The 18810-nt window shown below is 36.2% G+C and overlaps 1 protein-coding gene across 3 annotated transcripts in view; it reads right to left on the bottom strand.

Annotated features, from left to right (window-relative positions):
- The window catches only part of GPC6 (glypican 6), a 1087460-nt gene that overhangs the window by 341545 nt on the left and 727105 nt on the right, over positions 1-18810 (bottom strand). For all 3 annotated transcript variants that reach the window (XM_032864158.1, XM_032864157.1, XM_032864159.1), the window contains exon 4: positions 2696-2861. In XM_032864158.1, coding sequence (XP_032720049.1) covers positions 2696-2861 — 166 coding nt within the window. The remainder of the gene's footprint in view (positions 1-2695; positions 2862-18810) is intronic.

The following is an 18810-nucleotide window of genomic DNA, read 5'->3' on the forward strand; positions in this document are numbered from 1 at the left end:
CACCCACTCTGGGCAGCGGCACAGAATTAAACGTCCTCAAGGAAAACTGGGGAAATGCCTCCTGATTGTTTTCTAGGACTACAAAGAAATGAAAATTGACAAACTACAGAGCTTCAGAAGTGAATGGAATGCCATTAGGGTTTTTAGCTGAACACTTAAGACATTTCACTTTGTGAATTGCCTTTCTTTCGACAAATCCAACAACAAATGAATTCAAAACAGTTAAAACTCATTGCAATTAATTTGTGTCAGGGCAAAGATTATGAAAATGTGCCACCGGTTCAGTGCTTGCTTTTATTGACTGTTCGTTGCATAGTGCTATTAACCTTTTCGATGAGCACATAATTTAAAAATAAAACACTATAAAAATGTATAAGCTGGGGCATGAATGTAGGGGACAGAAATGATGCATTCGACTCACAGCAACAGGAGGGAAGGGGATTGATGAAAAGATGGTAGAAGCCCAATATGCCAACAGAGAAAGATACATACAGATGCCAACCAGAGAATGGGGTTTCGATATAATTATTGTTGGGTCACTGACTTGCTCCCCGGTCTTCTCTGCTGCATTCATGAACCCCCTGAAACACTGTCATCTTAGATGCGTATGTGTGGAAAACAGAGTTGGCACATTTGACTGATTTATATAATCAACTTGTGAACGAACACTTCACGTCGGGACAAGTATTAGCAAGAACATATTTTGCTCCAAAAGTCTGTGTTGGTGGTCAATTCTCAGTGCCATAGCAGAACCAGAAGAAAGAAAGAAAGAAGAAGGATTTTTCTCACTGATATCTAAGACTAATAAAAAACCATGAGGTAGGGTATGAGATATATTAATGGAGGGCTAACCACCAGGTTCCCTTTTCATTAAAGTACAACCAATGCACGGTGGGTTCAAATTTTAGTTTTTAAATCAAATGGCTTTCCAGACATTCAATTCCACATCTAACGGGCAACCAGGAAACCCAGTTGAATGAAAGTATAAAGATTTGTTTTATGTTAAAATAGCCAACCAGCACTGAGGAGAAAAAGCCAAAAGGAAGTTACCGTCGCTCTTATAAATTAAAAGCCTATAATCTCATTCTTAATCATGTCCTGCTCTAAGTAACAAAATCCACACACTCACTTTCATCAATAAGGTGCAGGCTAAGCAAAGACAATTTAACTGTGCTATAAATTCAGGTAGTTTCAACAGAAAAGTATGAATAATCTGTATGACTCAAAGTGGGATGCTACAAGGTTTAATCTGTTTTTAAAATATGCAAATATTTTTAGATTTCTTGATGAGAGAGTACTTTTTGATTAGCATTATTTGGTTGGAGTGTCTTTGCCAAAATTAATCTAAATATATATTCTAGAAGATCAAGTTATTTTTATATTTTAATTCATACTCCCATCCAAAATCTTAGCAAAGAGACCTATCATGTTTGAGTTAGAAGGGTACCTTAACGATTAACTTTTTTAAAACACTTCCTCATTTTTCAAATAAAGTAACCCAAGATCATGCAAACAGATTTTATACTCCCACTACAGGGAGTAGAGAACAGCATTTCAATTTATTCTCCCTGAAATGATTTCTGGGGTTTTGTTAAGATGAGTTCCATTTGAATCTACCCACTCTCAAATCTTTTTTTAAAACTTCAAAACCATTTTCTTTGGCGTTTCTAAGCATAACAGCACGTTAGCCGGTGAGTGACACAGCCAAAGCCGAAGGCTTGTAACCTAAGCACATCTTCGTACAGGGGGCTTAGGTTTCACTCCATTCCAACACGTCTTCGATCTCCCCCACCCCTACCCGAATCTTAGATGTCAGAAGGCGTTAGGCGTGCCTTCTGGTTTCGAGGTTTGCATAAATGATGCCGCAGGACAGATGTCGCGATGAGCGCCAATCCACCTGTCACCGCGCAATTGCAAGTCAATGCAATTGAAATACTTTATTTGAAGGCCATTTGACAGAGGGGGGAGAAAACACATTTATTCTTTCAAGGCCTCTGTGTCTTCCGGGAAGAAGCCTGCCTGTAAAATGTGTCCTTTTATCCTTGGATAGCAATTTGGGAAATATCTTTTGACAGAGCGACTCCCTGAGTGATTTCTGCAACCCAAGACGTTGCCTGCATCTTCCCCAGCCTCTCTCCTCCTACCTTCCCAAGACAGCAAGGCTCTTTGGAGCCGTTGAGCTGGAAGCATTCTTCTCCACAGAATGGGGAAGGACATTTGCATATTTTAGCAAAAATATTTGAGCTCGTTTTATCATGGACGTTTAAGGAAGGCGTTGTTTACTAATATCTGTGACTACGATGCGGTAATGCAAATAAGAACCAGTGCTGTGGATTTGTTTTTAATGAGATTTTTTTTTTCCTTCCCCTAACTTGTCCCTTTCCACAGGAAAGCTCCCAGAAATTCAACAAAGATACCTTTCCCTTTGCCAGAGAGATCAGCGAATTCAATATGGGACCCTCCTTCACAACATACCATGGTTTCTTCTTCTGCATCTTGTTTTTTGGATTTAGAAAAGGAAGAACAAATGCAAAATCCTGTTAAAAATTTGCTAAAAGCTACTTCCTGGTTCTGTATTGAATTCACTTGGTCTCTCTACGTCATCGCGAGGTCGGAGCCACGCATCAGGCCCCCCACCCCGTCAGAGATCTACGTCGGCGTCATGACGTCACAGCTCCGCGGGAACGCCCCTTACCTATGAACAGATTCCATTCGGTGTCCAGATCAGCCTGATTGGCCAGGCAGCCCTTCATGACGTTGAGGCAGTAGTTCTTGCAAGGTCTCACGGTGGGAAGACCTCGGCAGTACGGGCAGTAGAGCATCTTCATGAGGGCTCGGATGCACCCCGGGGTCGGGCTGACCTGCCGATTGATTGAGAAAAAAAAAGAAAATCAGAACTAAGAAGTTCGGGAGGGAGACAAAGAGAAGATGGAACTCTTTTTCTCCTTGAAAAAAGCAAAAAAAGGAGAAATGGCTCTGAGAAACGCCAGAGCTACTAGGATCTTACCCTTTGTCATACCCGATCTCGAAGCCAGGCAGGTCGACGTGGTAATGATCAGTTTTTGTGAGGTGCCCCATCCACATTTTGATATCTGTGTCATTGCAATACAGCCCTGAAACCTGGACGCTGTTTCATTGCAACAGAACGTGAAATGAGGTAATGCATGTGAAAGCAATTTGCAAAGTTAAAAGCTCCATAAAAATGTAGGTATGATTAAAGTTTAATGTGACACCTTTGGAAAATTTTCCAACTGGTTATTTGACCCTGTTTCTAAAGGAGGCTGGCAGATCTACTTCCTTTGTACCTAACTTTTTAAAAAAGGATCAATATCAACTCGTCTGTCATTTCTAAGACCCAGGCCTGCTTAGAAGCAATAGAAACGGCCCAGGCAATGTCTTCAGGCATTTGAAGCTTTGCGGTTCTGGGAACTTTGTAGAAAATGGACCCAGGGTTGAATGTAGGAAGAAATCCTCGCCGTACTTCACAGGAGCTTCAGCCAGCAATGAAGTGGCATTTGCCTTGAATGAGAAAAGCTGAGGGACCTCTAAGTTAATCAATTCTAGGCCAATAAAATCTTTTATGGACTCATTGAAAATTCTTTTTTTTTTTTTTAAAGATTTTATTTATTTATTTATTTGACAGACAGAGATCACAAGTAGACAGACAGGCAGGCAGAGAGACTCCCCGCTGAGCAGAGAGCCAGATGCAGGACTCAATCCCAGGACCCTGAGATCCTGACCTGAGCCAAAGGCAGAGGCTTAACTCACTGAGCCACCCAGGCAACCCTCATTGAAATTTCTAATTTGACTTCAATTTGACTTCTCATTTGACCTTCCAGAGGAAAGATTATTTAAAGCAGCATGAACCTATGACAGAAGAAGATATAGAAAGCTCTTTTTATGACTAGACACAAAATTATTACCGTATTTATCTGGTCAGTTCCCATAATTTTGGTATCTTAGTTAAGTAACCATCTGTTACTGATCTTGTGTTCCAGATCTGAGAAAAAGCCTAACTTGTATCATTTGGATCTGTTGGAGAGTTACAGTCTTATCAGACAGACCTGGGCCCACAGGTGGCATTTCCATGTCAAGAACACTTGGATACTGACAAAGCGTAATGTCAAAGTAAAGGTGAGACAATAAAAGGTAGTTCTGTGTAAGGAGGTACTTGCCACTACTAGAGCCAATCTCTGTCATTTTATTCTTTACCTAGAAACCTCATGTGAATTTGTTTTTAGCTTTTTAACGTGAGTGTAGTTGACACGCAATTTACATTAGTTTCAAGTGTACAACATAGAGATTCAACGTCTCTATACTTTATGCTGTGCTTACCTTAATGCTGCTACCATCTGTCCCCATACAACACTATTATAATACTATTGACTGTATTCCCTATGCTGTACCTTCCTGTGGCTTATCCATTCCACAACTGGAAGCCTTTTTCTCCCGTTCCCCTTCACCCGCTTTGCCCCTCACCCTCTTCCTTCTGGCAACCATCAGTTTGTTCTGATTCTGCTTTTTGTTTGCTTATTCCCTTGTTTTGTTTTTTTCAGATTCCACTTATGAGTGAAATCATATGGTATTTGTCTTTCTTCACCTTCAAGGGTTTTTTTTTTTTTAAGATTTATTTATTTATTCTTTTTTTAAAGATTTATTTAATTATTTTATTTCTTTGACAGATCACAAGTAGGCAGAGAGGCAGGCAGAGAGAGAGGGGGAAGCAGGCTCCCTGCTGAGCAGAGAGCCTGATGTGGGGCTCGATCCCAGAACTCTGGGATCATGACCTGAGCCGAAGGCAGAGGCTTAAACCACTGAGCCACCCAGGCACCCCTATTTATTTATTCTTAAGAGAGAGAGAGAGAGGCAGAGGCAGAGGGAGAAGCAGGCTCCCCAAGGAGTAGGGAGCCTGATGTGGGACTCAGTCCCAGGACTCTGGGATCATGACCTGAGCCAAAGGGAGACACTTAACCATCTGAGCCACCCAGGCACCCCACCTTTGAGAGATTTTTTGTAACATTCTCTTACTTTTATGATGTATACTGACAAAGCCCTTAAAACATTGTTTCAGAAAATAAAGCTATTTATTTAGGCACTGAAAATTCTGGTTGTTCTTTTGATTTTTTTTTTTCATTTTCTTTCCAAAATTGTATAGAAGTTTTTAAACATAAAGAAAAACTGAAAGATTGTTATAATGTACACCTATAACCTCACTTAATATTTTCCTATACTTCTTTTTTCATATATCCTCCCATCCTTTATCTATCCATTAATCTAATCTTACTTTTTATGCATTCAAGAATATCCTTTTGAATCTTACTTTTCCTTGTAGTTTAATGCTGGCTTTAATAAAGATAGCATTGACATGATCAACAACAGAAAGTTAGCATATTAAGTAGTCCAAATCAAAAAGTACAGTAAAATATAATTGGTCTTAATGATATTTAGAGAATGGCTTAGTATCCATTAATTTTACAACTTATCTTCCAATGAGAGAATGAAACAAACAAACAAACCCATGAGAACAAAATTGAAGGGTCTGGTGACTTTTAACTTGAGGACACATTTGTGTCACAATATCATCTTTCCCAGATGAGCTATTTTGTGAAAACACCAAATTTTATCCACACCTGAACAATATTATCTTAAAACTTTCTTTCATCCCCTTGGATCCCAAGTCATTCACAGAAAATAGAGAAAATAAATCCGTATTCTCCATATAGGATTTAGGTGGAATTTCAGATTCTTGTGCATTTTACTTATTTGATATGGTGGCTGTCCTATAAATTTGTGTCTGTAGGATTTTATTTTCCATAGCCATGTGACATCTGTCCTGACCCTGATGCCTTTCTCCTAGAGTCCAACCATATTTTCATGCAAGCTGGCTAAGGAATTTCCTCCTTCGACTCTGTTGGATTTTTGGTTTTCTGGCTGTTGGTATTACACAGTGCTTTGCATCTTCTCCCCCAGTATGCCAGTGTAAACTGGGAGCATTTGTCAATACTAGGGATCTCTTAAGTAGTGTGGACTCTGTCATCATTATAACCTGAGCTGCTCTGCAAAACATGCAGGCACTGTGATTATGATTCGGGTGCTCAGTAAGTGCTTTTGAATTGAACTCTCTATTGTGTTTCTCAATTTCTTGGCCACATTGATATTCTAAGAGGAAAAGACAGATAGTTGTATACATCTTAGCATTCAGTTGTTACTTTTTAAGTTTGTTTTCAAAGGTAATAATTGATTGCATTAATTCCAAAGCTTTTTTGTTTTGTTTTGTTTTGTTTTAAATTGTATCGGACCCAGTACAGTTTTCTCAGCCTGACATTTTAGAAGAGTTTCCAACTCAGGGTTGCAACCAACAGAGAAAATTGAACAGCCTTAATAACCCAAAAGAACAATGTTGTTCAAGTTAAATGTGACTCTTTCAGTACCTTCGGAAATGACATCCCTCCTGGTCAAACAAAGGGCATTTGAAGAAGAAGAAAATGGAGTGTGGAGGATCAAAGTTTAAGCTTTCATGTTTACAGGTGCGTATTTGTTGAATTGACATAGCTGCATGTGTGAATTAAAATAAAATTAAAAAATCATCACTTCAAACTGAAGACTTTTAGAAGTAATCCTCTAAAATGAAGGTTGCTTTCAGTGCCAGTTGTGTGAGGGGTGTTTCTATTTTAAAATATTTTATAGTGTTTTATAATGGTACACTAGCGATTTAAAAAAATATATCTTTTTATTTTGAAATCAATATAGACACACAAGACGCTGCAAAAACAGCAGAGTCCTGGGTACCCTTCCTCACCAATGCCACTTGATAGTGACATTTCCAACAGCTGTGGTGTGGGGCACCTGGGTGGCTCACTTGATTAAGCATCTGACTCTAGATTTCAGCTCAGGTCTGTGACCTCAGGGTCGTGGGATGGAGACCTGCGTCGGGCTCCACACTCACCATGGATTCTGCTTGAGATTCTCTCTCTCCCTCTCTCTCTGCCCCTCCCCATTCTAAAGCTCTTTCTCTCTAAAATAAATAAATAAATCTTTTTTAAAAACAGCCATAGTACAATATCAAAACAAGGAAACCGACCTGGGTATGTTGCTATGAACTAGTCCACAGCCCTTATTCAGTTTTCATGATTTTTTCAACCAACATTCATTTGTGTGTGTGCATATGTGTGTACACATCTGTGCAATTTTATTCCATATACAGATTTGTGTCACAATACCACAATCAACTTAAAGAACCTTTCATCACCACAAAAGAACTCTTTGGTGCTACTTCCACACTACCCCTGGTTCCTGTCACCTGGCAATAACCCATTTTCCATCTCAATTATGTCATTTGAGATGACAATTATGTCATTTCAAAAATGTCATATAAGTGGAATCACATAGTTGTCATCTTTTAAACTTTATTTTTTTTTAAACTAACCATAATGCCTTTGAGGTCCATCCAAATTGTTCCTCATTCCTTTTTATTGCTGAGGAATATTCCTTTGTTTGGATATAACAGTATTTGTTCAACTCTTCATTCACTGAAGGATACCAGGGTTGTTCTGGTAGTTGGCTATTAGAAATAAAATTTCTATGAACATTCATACATAGATGTTAGCATGAATGTAAGTTTCTGTTTCTCTGGGATAATGCTCAAGAGTGCAACTGATGGGTCAATTCCTTGCATCTTGGGTTGAGTCCTTCTGTTAACTTCTTTTGAAGCTGTTTGTATATAAGGACATCAATAATCATTGTATAGTTGGCATTATAACTGACCAGTTTTTGTAATCATACAATTTGTAACTAAGTTTTCTTGTAAAATAACAGAAAAATAAATAAAAGAGCGTAAAAATAATTGAGCTCTTAGTTTGCAATCTTGTGCTTTTCTGTTGTTCGTGTTTCTTTTTTAAAAGGTTAAACCAAGATACACTGAAACATGACAGGAAATACAAAAGGAACCCTTTTGTAAAGTTGTACAGGGAGAGAGAACTAAGACCTTCTACTTAGCTTCTCACCTGTATCAGGATGTTATAGCAAGTAATTCTTAAATTTTCTAAATGTGGTTTGTGGAATAGCACACCCTTACCCATATGATAGCAATTCATTTCAGGTTTTTAATACATGTTAAGACTTTATTGTCATGGGACCAACATTTATGCATTGATGCTCATGTTAGCAATTTCTAGTAGTAGTCAATGTAAAATAACTCTGTCACTTAAAACATTTTTAGAAAACAAGAAAATATGTGAAAGTTACAAATCTAAATTTATGCTCAATGAATATATATATATGTATATATATACATATATATATATACCTAATGAGTGCTTGTTTCTATGGAAATCATGCTACCAAAACAATCAAATAAACCTATTTGACTTCTGCTCCCATAAGACAAACAAGTTAATGTAAGTAAATTATTTAACCAGAATAAATTAAAAATGTGTTTTAAAGGAAGAGTCCATGCCATTCTCCAGTTGCTAACCTACGGTTGTAAGAAATGATGAGATGTTTCCACTCATCCTTTTAATATATCATGAAATTGAAGTGTCTTCTGAAGTCCTTGAGAATGATTACATTAAATTCAAAGTAGTTTCATGTTGAGTAATTTTAATTTTTTTTAACAACCTATAACCTATAAAAAGGCTTTGTAGGAAGTTCACGAGAACCTCAATTTGTTTCTTCTTTGTTCAGTCATGCAATTTTCATTTATCCAGCATTTAGGATGATGAGTAAAGAGATCTCATACCAGTGTCAGGATTCTCAGAATACATTCATTTCCAGATCACTTCAGGAAAAAAGTTATGTGTCTCAGGGAAATGCACTGGAAAGGGAACCCATGAAAGTGCATTTAGTTTAGAACTGAGAAGTAGGAGTTGTCAGGGAAGGCTTCTAAAGAAAGCCATGTACCAGCTATCTGTAAGATAATTACAGAAGATGGATGACATCACAGAAATGGTGGAGTAGGGAATGCTCAGTCTTTCCATTGAAGCAACATTTAAGCTCACAAAAAATGGAAGATTCAGCTTTTTTAGAACTTTGAAATTTAAATTAAAACAAATGAACAAACAAAAAACCAAAAAACAACAACAACCGGGGCGCCTGGGTGGCTCAGTGGGTTAAGGCCTCTGCCTTCGGCTCGGGTCATGGTCGCGGGGTCCTGGGATTGAGCCCCGCGTCGGGCTCTCTGCTTAGCGGGGAGTCTGCTTCCTCCTCTCTCTCTCTCTGCCTGCCTCTCTGCCTGCTTGTGATCTCTGTCTGTCAGGTAAATGGATAAAATCTTGAAAAAAAAAAAAAAAACAACAACCAAAAAAACCTTACAGCAGCCAGGAGACTGCTTAATAGAGACTGCTAAATTTCAGTAAAAAGGTACCGTGACACATCAAGCTTCAAGATATTTGTAAAAATCACAATCATATGAAGTCTGTTCTCTGACTACAATAGAATGAAGCTGGAAATTGGTATCAGAAGGAAAATGAGAAAATTCACAAATTAAACCACAAACTTTTATATAATCGACAGGTTAAAAGAGGAATCACTAGGGAAATTAGAAAATATTAAGATGACTTAAAGTGAAAACACAACATACAAAACTTCCAGCCATAAATGCCTACATTAAAAGAGAATATCTCAAATCAATAACCTAATGTTATACATGAAGGAATTAAAAAAGAAGAGCAAACTAAAGCCAAAATTAGCAAAAGAAAGGAAATAATGAAGATTACAGTGGAGTGGAGAAAAAAACTTTGGTTTTAGTTTGCTCTTCTTTTTTTTAGTTCCTTAAGGTATAAAGTTAGGGTACTGATTTCAGATCTTTCTTCTCCAGAAGTTAGGAGAGAGGTGTGGGATCATTTTACCCTTTCACCCTCTAGAAAGAATCAATCCTGCCAATACTTCTGTCTTCAATAAGACTTCAACAAGTCTTCAACAAGACTTCTGGACTACTGAACTGTGAGGGAATGAATTTCTCTGGTTTTAAATCACTGGTAGTGAGTTATGGTGGCCAAGGAAAATAATACACACACCAAAAAATTAGATAACAAATAGATAAATTACAAGAAACATAACCTACCAAGACTGAACTGTGGACAGTTAGGAAATATGACTAGATCTATAATAAGTAAAGAGATTGGATTGGTAATCAAAAGCCTCCCAACAAAGAAAAACCCTGGATCAGATGGCTTTACTGGTGAATTCTACCAAACATTTAAAGAAAAATTAACAAAAGTCCTTCCTTACTCTTCCAAAAAATGGAGGATGAGGAATATTTCCTAATTCATTTAAAGACCAGTATTACTTGATATCAAAACCAGACAAAGATATAGTAGGAAAAGAAAAGTATAGACAGATACCCCTTTATAAATGTAGATGAAAAACTCCTCAACAAAATCCTAGGAGACTGAAATCAACAGTATATTAAAAAAATTATACAACATGACCAAGTAGAATTTATCCCAGGAATGCAAGGGGGGGGGGGTTTACATAAGAAAAATCAATTGGTATAATTAATTGCATTTATAAAAAAAGGGGGAAGGGAAACTCATATGATAATCTCAGTTGATGCAGAAAAAACCACCTTCATGATAAATACATATGGAAATACACATATGGAAAACTAGAAATATACAAGTAAAAATATATATATAGAAAACTCGAACTAGAAGGGGGCTTTCTAAACATGATAAAGAGCATTTATGAAAAATCCACAGCTGATGTCATACTCAATGGTGAAAGACTGAAATATTTCCCTCTAAGATCAGGAGCAAGACAAGACGGCCTGTTTTCACCACTGCTGTTCAAGATAGTACTGAAAATTCTAGCTGGAGTCATTGGGCAAGTTAAAGAAATAAAAGTTGTCAATTTGAAAAGGAAGAATTAAAACTATATTCACAGATAACATGATCCTACATATAGGAAATCCCAAAGCATACACACACACACACACACACAAATATCTTATTGGAGTTACTAAATAAATTAAGCAAAGTTGCAGGGTACAAGATCAACACAAAAACATCCAATGAGTTTCTAACACTAGCAATAAACAAATTAAAAAAGGAAATTAAGAATTTACAATAGTATCTAAAAGAATAAAATACTCAGGAATAAATTTAACCAAAAAGGTGATAGAATTTTACATTGAAAACTATTAAGCACCATTGAAAGAAATTAAAGAAGGCCTAAATCAATGGAAAGATATCCTGCATTCATGTGCTGAAAGACCCAATATTGTTAAGATTGCGATACTACTCAAAGTAATTTATAGAGTCACTGCAAACCTTATCACAATTCTAACAGTTTTCCTTGAAGAAATGTAAAAGACAATCCTAAAATTCATATGGAATCACAAGGGACCAAATTGTCAAAACAATTTTGAAAAAAAGTAACAAATCTGGAGCAATCCCATTTCCTGATTTCAAAATTTACTACAACTTGTTACAAAGCTAAAGTATTTATCAAAACTCAGTGGTACTATCCATCAATCTCACTTCCAGGTATTTCTTCAAAAAAAGCTGGAAACAGGTTCTTGAAGAGATATTTGTACTCTCCTGCTCATTGCAGCATTATTAACAATAACCAAGAGGTAGAAACTTTCTAAATGTTCATTAATTGATGAATGTCTAAGAAAATGAGGTCTGTACATATGATGGAATATTATTCACCCTTAAAAAAGGAGGAAATCCTACAATATGCAACAACATGGATAAACCTTGAAAACATTATGCTAAGTGAAATAAGCCAGTCACAGAAGAACAAATACTGTGTTATTCTACTTACATGAAGTATCTAAAATAGTCAAACTCAGCAGAGAAAGCAAAATGGTGGTGGCTGGGACTGTGAGGGAGAGGGAAGTGGGAAATTTCTATTCAATGGATATAGTTTCAGTCGTTCAAGACAAAAAAGTTCTAGAGATCTGTACAAGTATGTGCATATAGTTAGCAATATGTACTGAGCATTTAACAATTTGTTAAGAAGGTAGATATGTGTTTTTTCACAATCATCATCATCATCATCATCATCATCATCACCATCACCACCATCATCATCAATGCTATGGTATTAGAATGAGGATAGACATTTAAGTCACTAAAGTAGAGTTGAAAGACCAGAAATAAACATAAACATTTATGGCCAATTGATTTTTACAAGGGTGTGAAGATCATTTATTGGGGAAGAATAGTAGCTTCAACAAATTATATTGGAACAACAGGATATCCTCATGAAAAATGATGAAACTGGATCTGACCTCAGACCATGTACCAAAATTTCTCAAAATGGATAAATAACCTAAATATGACAAAATCAATAAAACTCTTTGAAAAAAAACTACATAGGGTAAATCTTAATGACCATGGATTTGACAATGGATTCTTGACTCCAAAAGGGAAAAAAATCAATTGGGCTTCATTAAAATTAATAGCTTTTGTGTGTTAAAGGACATTACCAAGAAAATGAATGACAACCTAACAAATGGAAGAAAATTCTGTGAATTATATATCTGATAAGGGTCTTATATTTGGAATATATACAGAACTCTTAAAACCCAACAACAAAAAGACAAACAACCCTATTATAAAATAGGCAAAAGACTTGAATAGTCATTTCTCCAAAGAAGGTATGATATGGCTAAGCATCTCATGAAAAGATGCTCAACATCGTCGGTCCCTAGAAAATAAAAATCAAATTGAGATATCATTCACACCGCTAGGATGGAGACAATAAAAGAGACAGATAATAAAGAGTATTGATGTGAATGTGGAGACATTAGAACCCTCATACACAGCTGATGGGAATGTACAATGGCAGCAACTGTGGAAACAAAACTACCCTATGATTCGGCAATTCTACTCCTGGGTATGTACTCAAGGTAAATGAAAATATACACCATACAAAAATTTGTATAATGCTTATAGTAGCATCATAGCCAAAACCTGGAATCAATCCAAATTTCCATCTGTTGATGAATGGATAAACAAAATGTGGTATATCCATTCAATGAAATATTATTCGGCAATTAGAAGGAATGAAATTCTGAGATGCTGCATCATTGAAGAACTCTGAAACAACATTAAACCAGATATAGAAGACCATGTATTGTGTGATTTCATGTATCTACAAAACGTCAAGAATAGACACATTCGTGGTTGTCAGGGGCTAGGGTAAGGGAGCGGGAGAAACACAAGTTGGGGCTAATAGGTATAAGTTTACTTTTTGTGTGCCAGAAATGTTTTACAATTACAGAAACACAAATGGTGGCCCAACACTGTAAGTATACTAAATGCCATTGACATTTACACTTTAAATACCATTTATATTTACCAGTGAACTTTATGGTATATAAATGGCATCTCAGTAAAGTTGTTTGAAAGAGAGATAGAAGTGCCTTTAACAAATAATTTCCTACTACCAGACTTGTAAGTTGTACAGAGGAATTACTATCTTTATCACCTAACTAGGGCTTTATTTAGGCATGTGGTTATATAAAAATTATTTAAATAATGTTAAGCTCAAATTACATTATACCAAAATTAGTTCAATGTGCATGACCTTAATGATATTTTAACACTTTCTTTTGAGAAAGTCACCTATTATTTCAACTGTTACTTAACAGTGGCTAGGTGGAATGAATTACTGTGTATACAAAGAGAAAACCTTTAGGCCATCCATTTCAGTTTGAACGTGACTTAAAATGTGTATGCTCTAAAACTATCTTCTCTCCATCTCGTACCATCGAGAGTAAACAAGGATGAGACAGGAAGCAATCATGAATTGCAAATCAGAGCCTGAAGGAAAAATATTCCCTATATGGATGATGAATGTTTGTAGTGCCACCATGATAAAAATTCAGCTTATTTTTAAAAATGTAATTTATTTATTGGCGAGAAACCCCCCTAGAAAAGCAAGAGGCTTATGAAGCATTTGCAAGCCATAAAATGATTGAACTTGTTGGGTCTGGGAGAAAAGGAACAGACCTAATTTGCATACCTAATAGTCTGAGCTGCAGAATTTCCAAAGCCAAGTCTAAGTAACATCGATGCTGTGTACACTTAAAAACAAAATCAGGACATGGGAAGTAAGGTGAGTTAAGGTCTATGTCAGTTCTTGGCAGCCCCATTAGTGCTTATCAGATTATGTTACAAATTCAGTGTTACTTAAATCCAATTCCTATATTTAATTATATTCTTCAAAACATAAATAAAACTGCCACAGAAGTTAGCAAATGAATGTTATTATTCATTTTGGAATAGTTCCAAATATCATTTAAATAAATTACACACACACACATACACAGAGACTGGATATTTTTCATCCATTAGAATAAAATAGCTCTTTCTACTAGTTAAATACATATTTCAGAGGGCTTTCTGATGTGTTTACCCAATAAAACACAGCATCATTTTAATTTTACCTTTAATTTTACCTCATCCTGAGGTCTTGGTGATATTGCCTTTTATTTGCGCAGTCTGCTTGACATTCTAAACTTCACCTAAATGTAAATCTTCAAATGTGAATGCAGAATGTAAAATAAGAGCCCTAAGTGTCTCATCAGGGAATAGTTGTCTTCCTCAGTTAGAAATTATAGCTTAAATATTACTTCATTTAGAAGAAGCATCTTAGCAGTGACTTTAAATATGAGTCATTGATGGAGAATCCACTTTGGTAAAAGCTATGAATTCTAGCCTCTGTAGGTAGAACTAACATATTTATAATGTTTCTGCTCTGGAATAAACACACTCTGCTCTGAAAGTAAGGGGATGGGGCATTTTCAAGAATGTAAAGCCAAATCACTCATTCTCTAATGAACATGTATAGCTTTAAACGCCTAGTATAAGGAGCTGGCATATGGTGGGAGGTGAATAATATTAAAGTATGTCTGATGGATACAGGAAAATAGACAAACACCATATTGTGTTTTGGTAATTTTTGATGCACAACACATGGATATGAAATTTGTGTTAATCTTATCTATCAATCAACAGCTCCCTATGAATAGTGATAGGTCTTCCTACCAGTAGCACTGATGTCATCTAGTTTATGGATAATATCATTGTGGGCACACACAGAGATTCACATTAATTATTCTAATTCCTGATGAACTCTACATGAGAATCCCTGTGGCTCAAAGCACCAGAGTATTTCCATGGGAAATTCCCATTCTTTACTTCACCCTGCAAAGCACCAACATGGACCTTTTCAGAAAAAGTCCTGTGAAGAGAAGTTGAGGGGCAATTCTAGAACACTCGTTTGGCCATGCTTTAATCCGTTGGCTGACAAATGAGCCATGGACTGTCATCAGCAAAGATGAGAGTATTAAATCTGGAAATTTCTGTGGACATGGGGGAAACTGGTTTGGAAGAGATCCTCTGAAAGAAGCCAGTGGTGACTCTACACTTCAAAATAATAATAAAATAATAATAATAATAATAATAATAATAATGAGGAGAAGGAAAAGAAGAAGGGGGGAAAAGGGGGAGGAGAAGAAAAAGAAGGAGGAGGAAGAGGAGGTAAAAAAAAAAAAGCTAAGATAGTGTTTTTTGAGACTCAAAAACAATTGTAGTGTACCAAGAAAAGGTTTTACTCCCCTCTTCTTTCAATATTAATGGAACGGAAGGCTATGAATGAATTCATTCTTAAATTCCTGCAATAAATATTTAATAAGCATCACCATGTGCTGAAACTGCTCGAGGTGCTATAATGAAAATGAATAGTGGATTTCAAAGTTACCAGGGAGCAAGGTCCGCAGCTGAGGGAGAGAGCAGGCAAGAAATACCGGGGGTTCAAACGACTGTTCAAGAAACACAGCACTAGTGAAGAACCCGATTTCACCTAAGAAAGGCCAGTGGGAGGCTGACCATGAGAAACTCCCAGAAGAATAGGAGAAGCATAAAATGGAGTATCAGAAACATGGGGAATTCAGATCTTGTACTATTCACTGATTTAATGTTTTTGCTATTTTTATCTTGTGTAAACATAAAGACAACTTGATAAGAGTCTACAGGATTACAGGGCACATTGTGCCTTTGGGTGTTTCTGATATTCTCAAGTGTTCTGGGGATGGGTGAGGGAAAGGAAAATATACCAACAAAAACAAAAGTCCATGGAATGAATTATGGGAGAATTTGTATAAGAGTGATACCAAAAAAAAAAAAAAAAAAAGTTTCTAATCTTCTTGTGTCAAGGCAGTTTAAAAGGTTGTTCTTCCAAATAATCCAGGGCCATCTGAATAATTCTTCAGTCTCAAAAGAGGTTTACTATGAAGGATGAAAACTAATATATAAGTTACAGCATATTTGATACAGAAATAAGCAATATCATGTGGCAATAAAAAAGGACGAGTTTGCGCCATTTGAGACAACATGGATGAATCTAGAGGGAATTACGCTAAGTGAAATAAGTCAGAGAAAGACAAATACCATGTGATTTCGCTAGTGTGGAATCTAAAAAAAAAAAAAAAGACAGATGAATAAACAGAAAGCAGAATCAGACCCATAAATACAGAGACAAACTGATGTTGCTGGAGGGGAGAAGGATAGCGAGATGGGTAAAATGCGCAAATGGGAGTGGGAGGTACAGGCTTCCAGTTGTTAAATGAGTAAGTCACGGGAAGAAAAGGCACAGCATAAGGAATATAGTCAATGTATGGGGGCGGGGGGCAGGTGATGTCTCCACTTGCGATGAGCATAGCGTAACATAAATAGAAGTTGCATCGCTATGTGTACAACTGAAACTAATGTAACCCAGAGTGTCAACTATACTGAAATAAATTTTTTTTAAAAAAGGAAATAAACAATATTACTTTATAGTGATTACTTAATAAGAATGATGAAATGTAAGAAAAAGTTAAGTTTTTCCCAGACATCTCATCCAGCATTCCTATAATTTTTTTCCCCAAAGAAGCCCTCCCCATTCCATGGCCCTGAGATGGCTGTCCTTCCTGACAGGTGTTGGTAAAAAGGAAGGTATTCTGAAGAATTAAAATAGTGCTTCATTGAACATCATGATAATATATCAGCAACCATAATTTTTATGTGATTGATTGCTCCATTGGTGATTTTATAAACATCGGGAAAACTTTAATACCACATGTGGGTGGTTAGAATATGAGGTTTATGTTTCTTTCCAGGGTAGTCACTGAGCTCTTTTTAGGGGTATATGCCCCACAATACCATTTTCTTATGAAAACTCCTATTAGATTCATGTTATTTCAATTCACAGTACAAATTCCAGGAATGTCATCCACCATTAATTCTCATATTTAAAAAGAATTATATAAAACCACCGATTAAGTTTTAGGTCAAAGCTGAAATTAAAATATTAAGTACAATTTTATTGAGCTCTAAAGGATATATCTATCTCACATTTTCCTAAATTCTGTAGATGACTAAAAAATATAATTTGTGAATGTTCCCAAGGGTTTTGCTGTGTATAAACATTATCACATAGTTTACATTTTATTCTAAATATACAAACATCTAAGAATGAAATCAATTAGCTTATTCCATAATACCGTGAACGTGGTAATGGATAAAAGGGGATCCACAAAAACTACCTATAGAGAGTCCGTTGGTAATTAAATATTTGCATATAGAGTAACCCCAAAGGACCATATATTAAACTTTTGCAACTTTAAATAATTAATTCAGTTTCTGGAGGCATCCTACATTGTTAATAGAGAAAAACTTAAGTATGGGTAAAAACTGGATTTTATCTTTTTTTTTTTTTGTCGACATTTTCATTACCCTTGTCCTTCTAATGCTAATCTCCATCTAAAGTAGAAGAATATTAAATGTACTTATCACACTTAGGAAGAAAAATTAAATTAATCTTTTCAAGTCCTTCTTGAGGGAAGTTTTAAGATTTCTAAATTTTCATTGGCATTCACTTTTTAAACTTTCTTTCTCCCAGATTTCATCAGAAGAGTCATGTTAGCATAATATGTTTGACTAACTGAAAACACATTTGCTCTTATAATATGCATAGATTATTTTATCTTCAATTTTGGTTTGTTTTTGCAGGCTATGAAGTTACTTTAAATGATTCAAATTCTGTCTGTTTATTGTCCTACGGGGAAAATGAATTTAGAGAACTATAATCTATAGAGTTTTATTTCTTCTGAAATTTCTATCAAAATATGTAACAACTCTGATAACAATATCAATCGAACTCGTGTTCTTGGCCAAGTATAGGTATGTCACAGGTGCTAAAATTTAGCGATCAATGTCAGATTGACTTAGACTAGAAAAATGGTACCCTCTTCTCCATCAGCTGAACATCCATGATTCTCAGGACAGCCTTCCTGAGTCCTGCATCCATTCTCTGCCCACCAATGGCAGACCTCAGACCACCATTCACTTTCTAGATACAGAGATACAGTTTTGGTCTCCAATCCTCTAGGCCTTAAATAAGATACACGAGGCCCTTCTGAGAGACAGCTGAGTGGAGATGGTTTTATGTGAAACTATTTCCACATCTTCAGCCTCTAGACAAATTCTTTCCTAAAACAGACCTGCCAAAACCGAACCTACTGGCAAGGCCATCTCTTTCACCATCTACTTCCCACAAGTCACAAACACATTCTTCCCACCCATGCCTAAATGTAATATGATACCCAGCATCACAATATAAGTAACTGGGGGCCTGAAATTGGGGCAGGATGCTAGGAACAACTGAAAATATAATTCATGTAGAGAAGCAGATTATTCTAATGTCCAGGTCCTTTGCAGTGATTTCGTACAAAGCAGATCATTTTTAATATTTTGCTTTCAGCAAAAATGAAAGAAGACTTAGTCAAACTGTCAGCTGCTAGATTATTAAAAGTAA

Source organism: Lontra canadensis, unplaced genomic scaffold, assembly GCF_010015895.1.
Source record: "Lontra canadensis isolate GAN:19392208 unplaced genomic scaffold, GSC_riverotter_1.0 scaffold26, whole genome shotgun sequence".
Lineage (NCBI taxonomy): Eukaryota > Metazoa > Chordata > Mammalia > Carnivora > Mustelidae > Lontra > Lontra canadensis.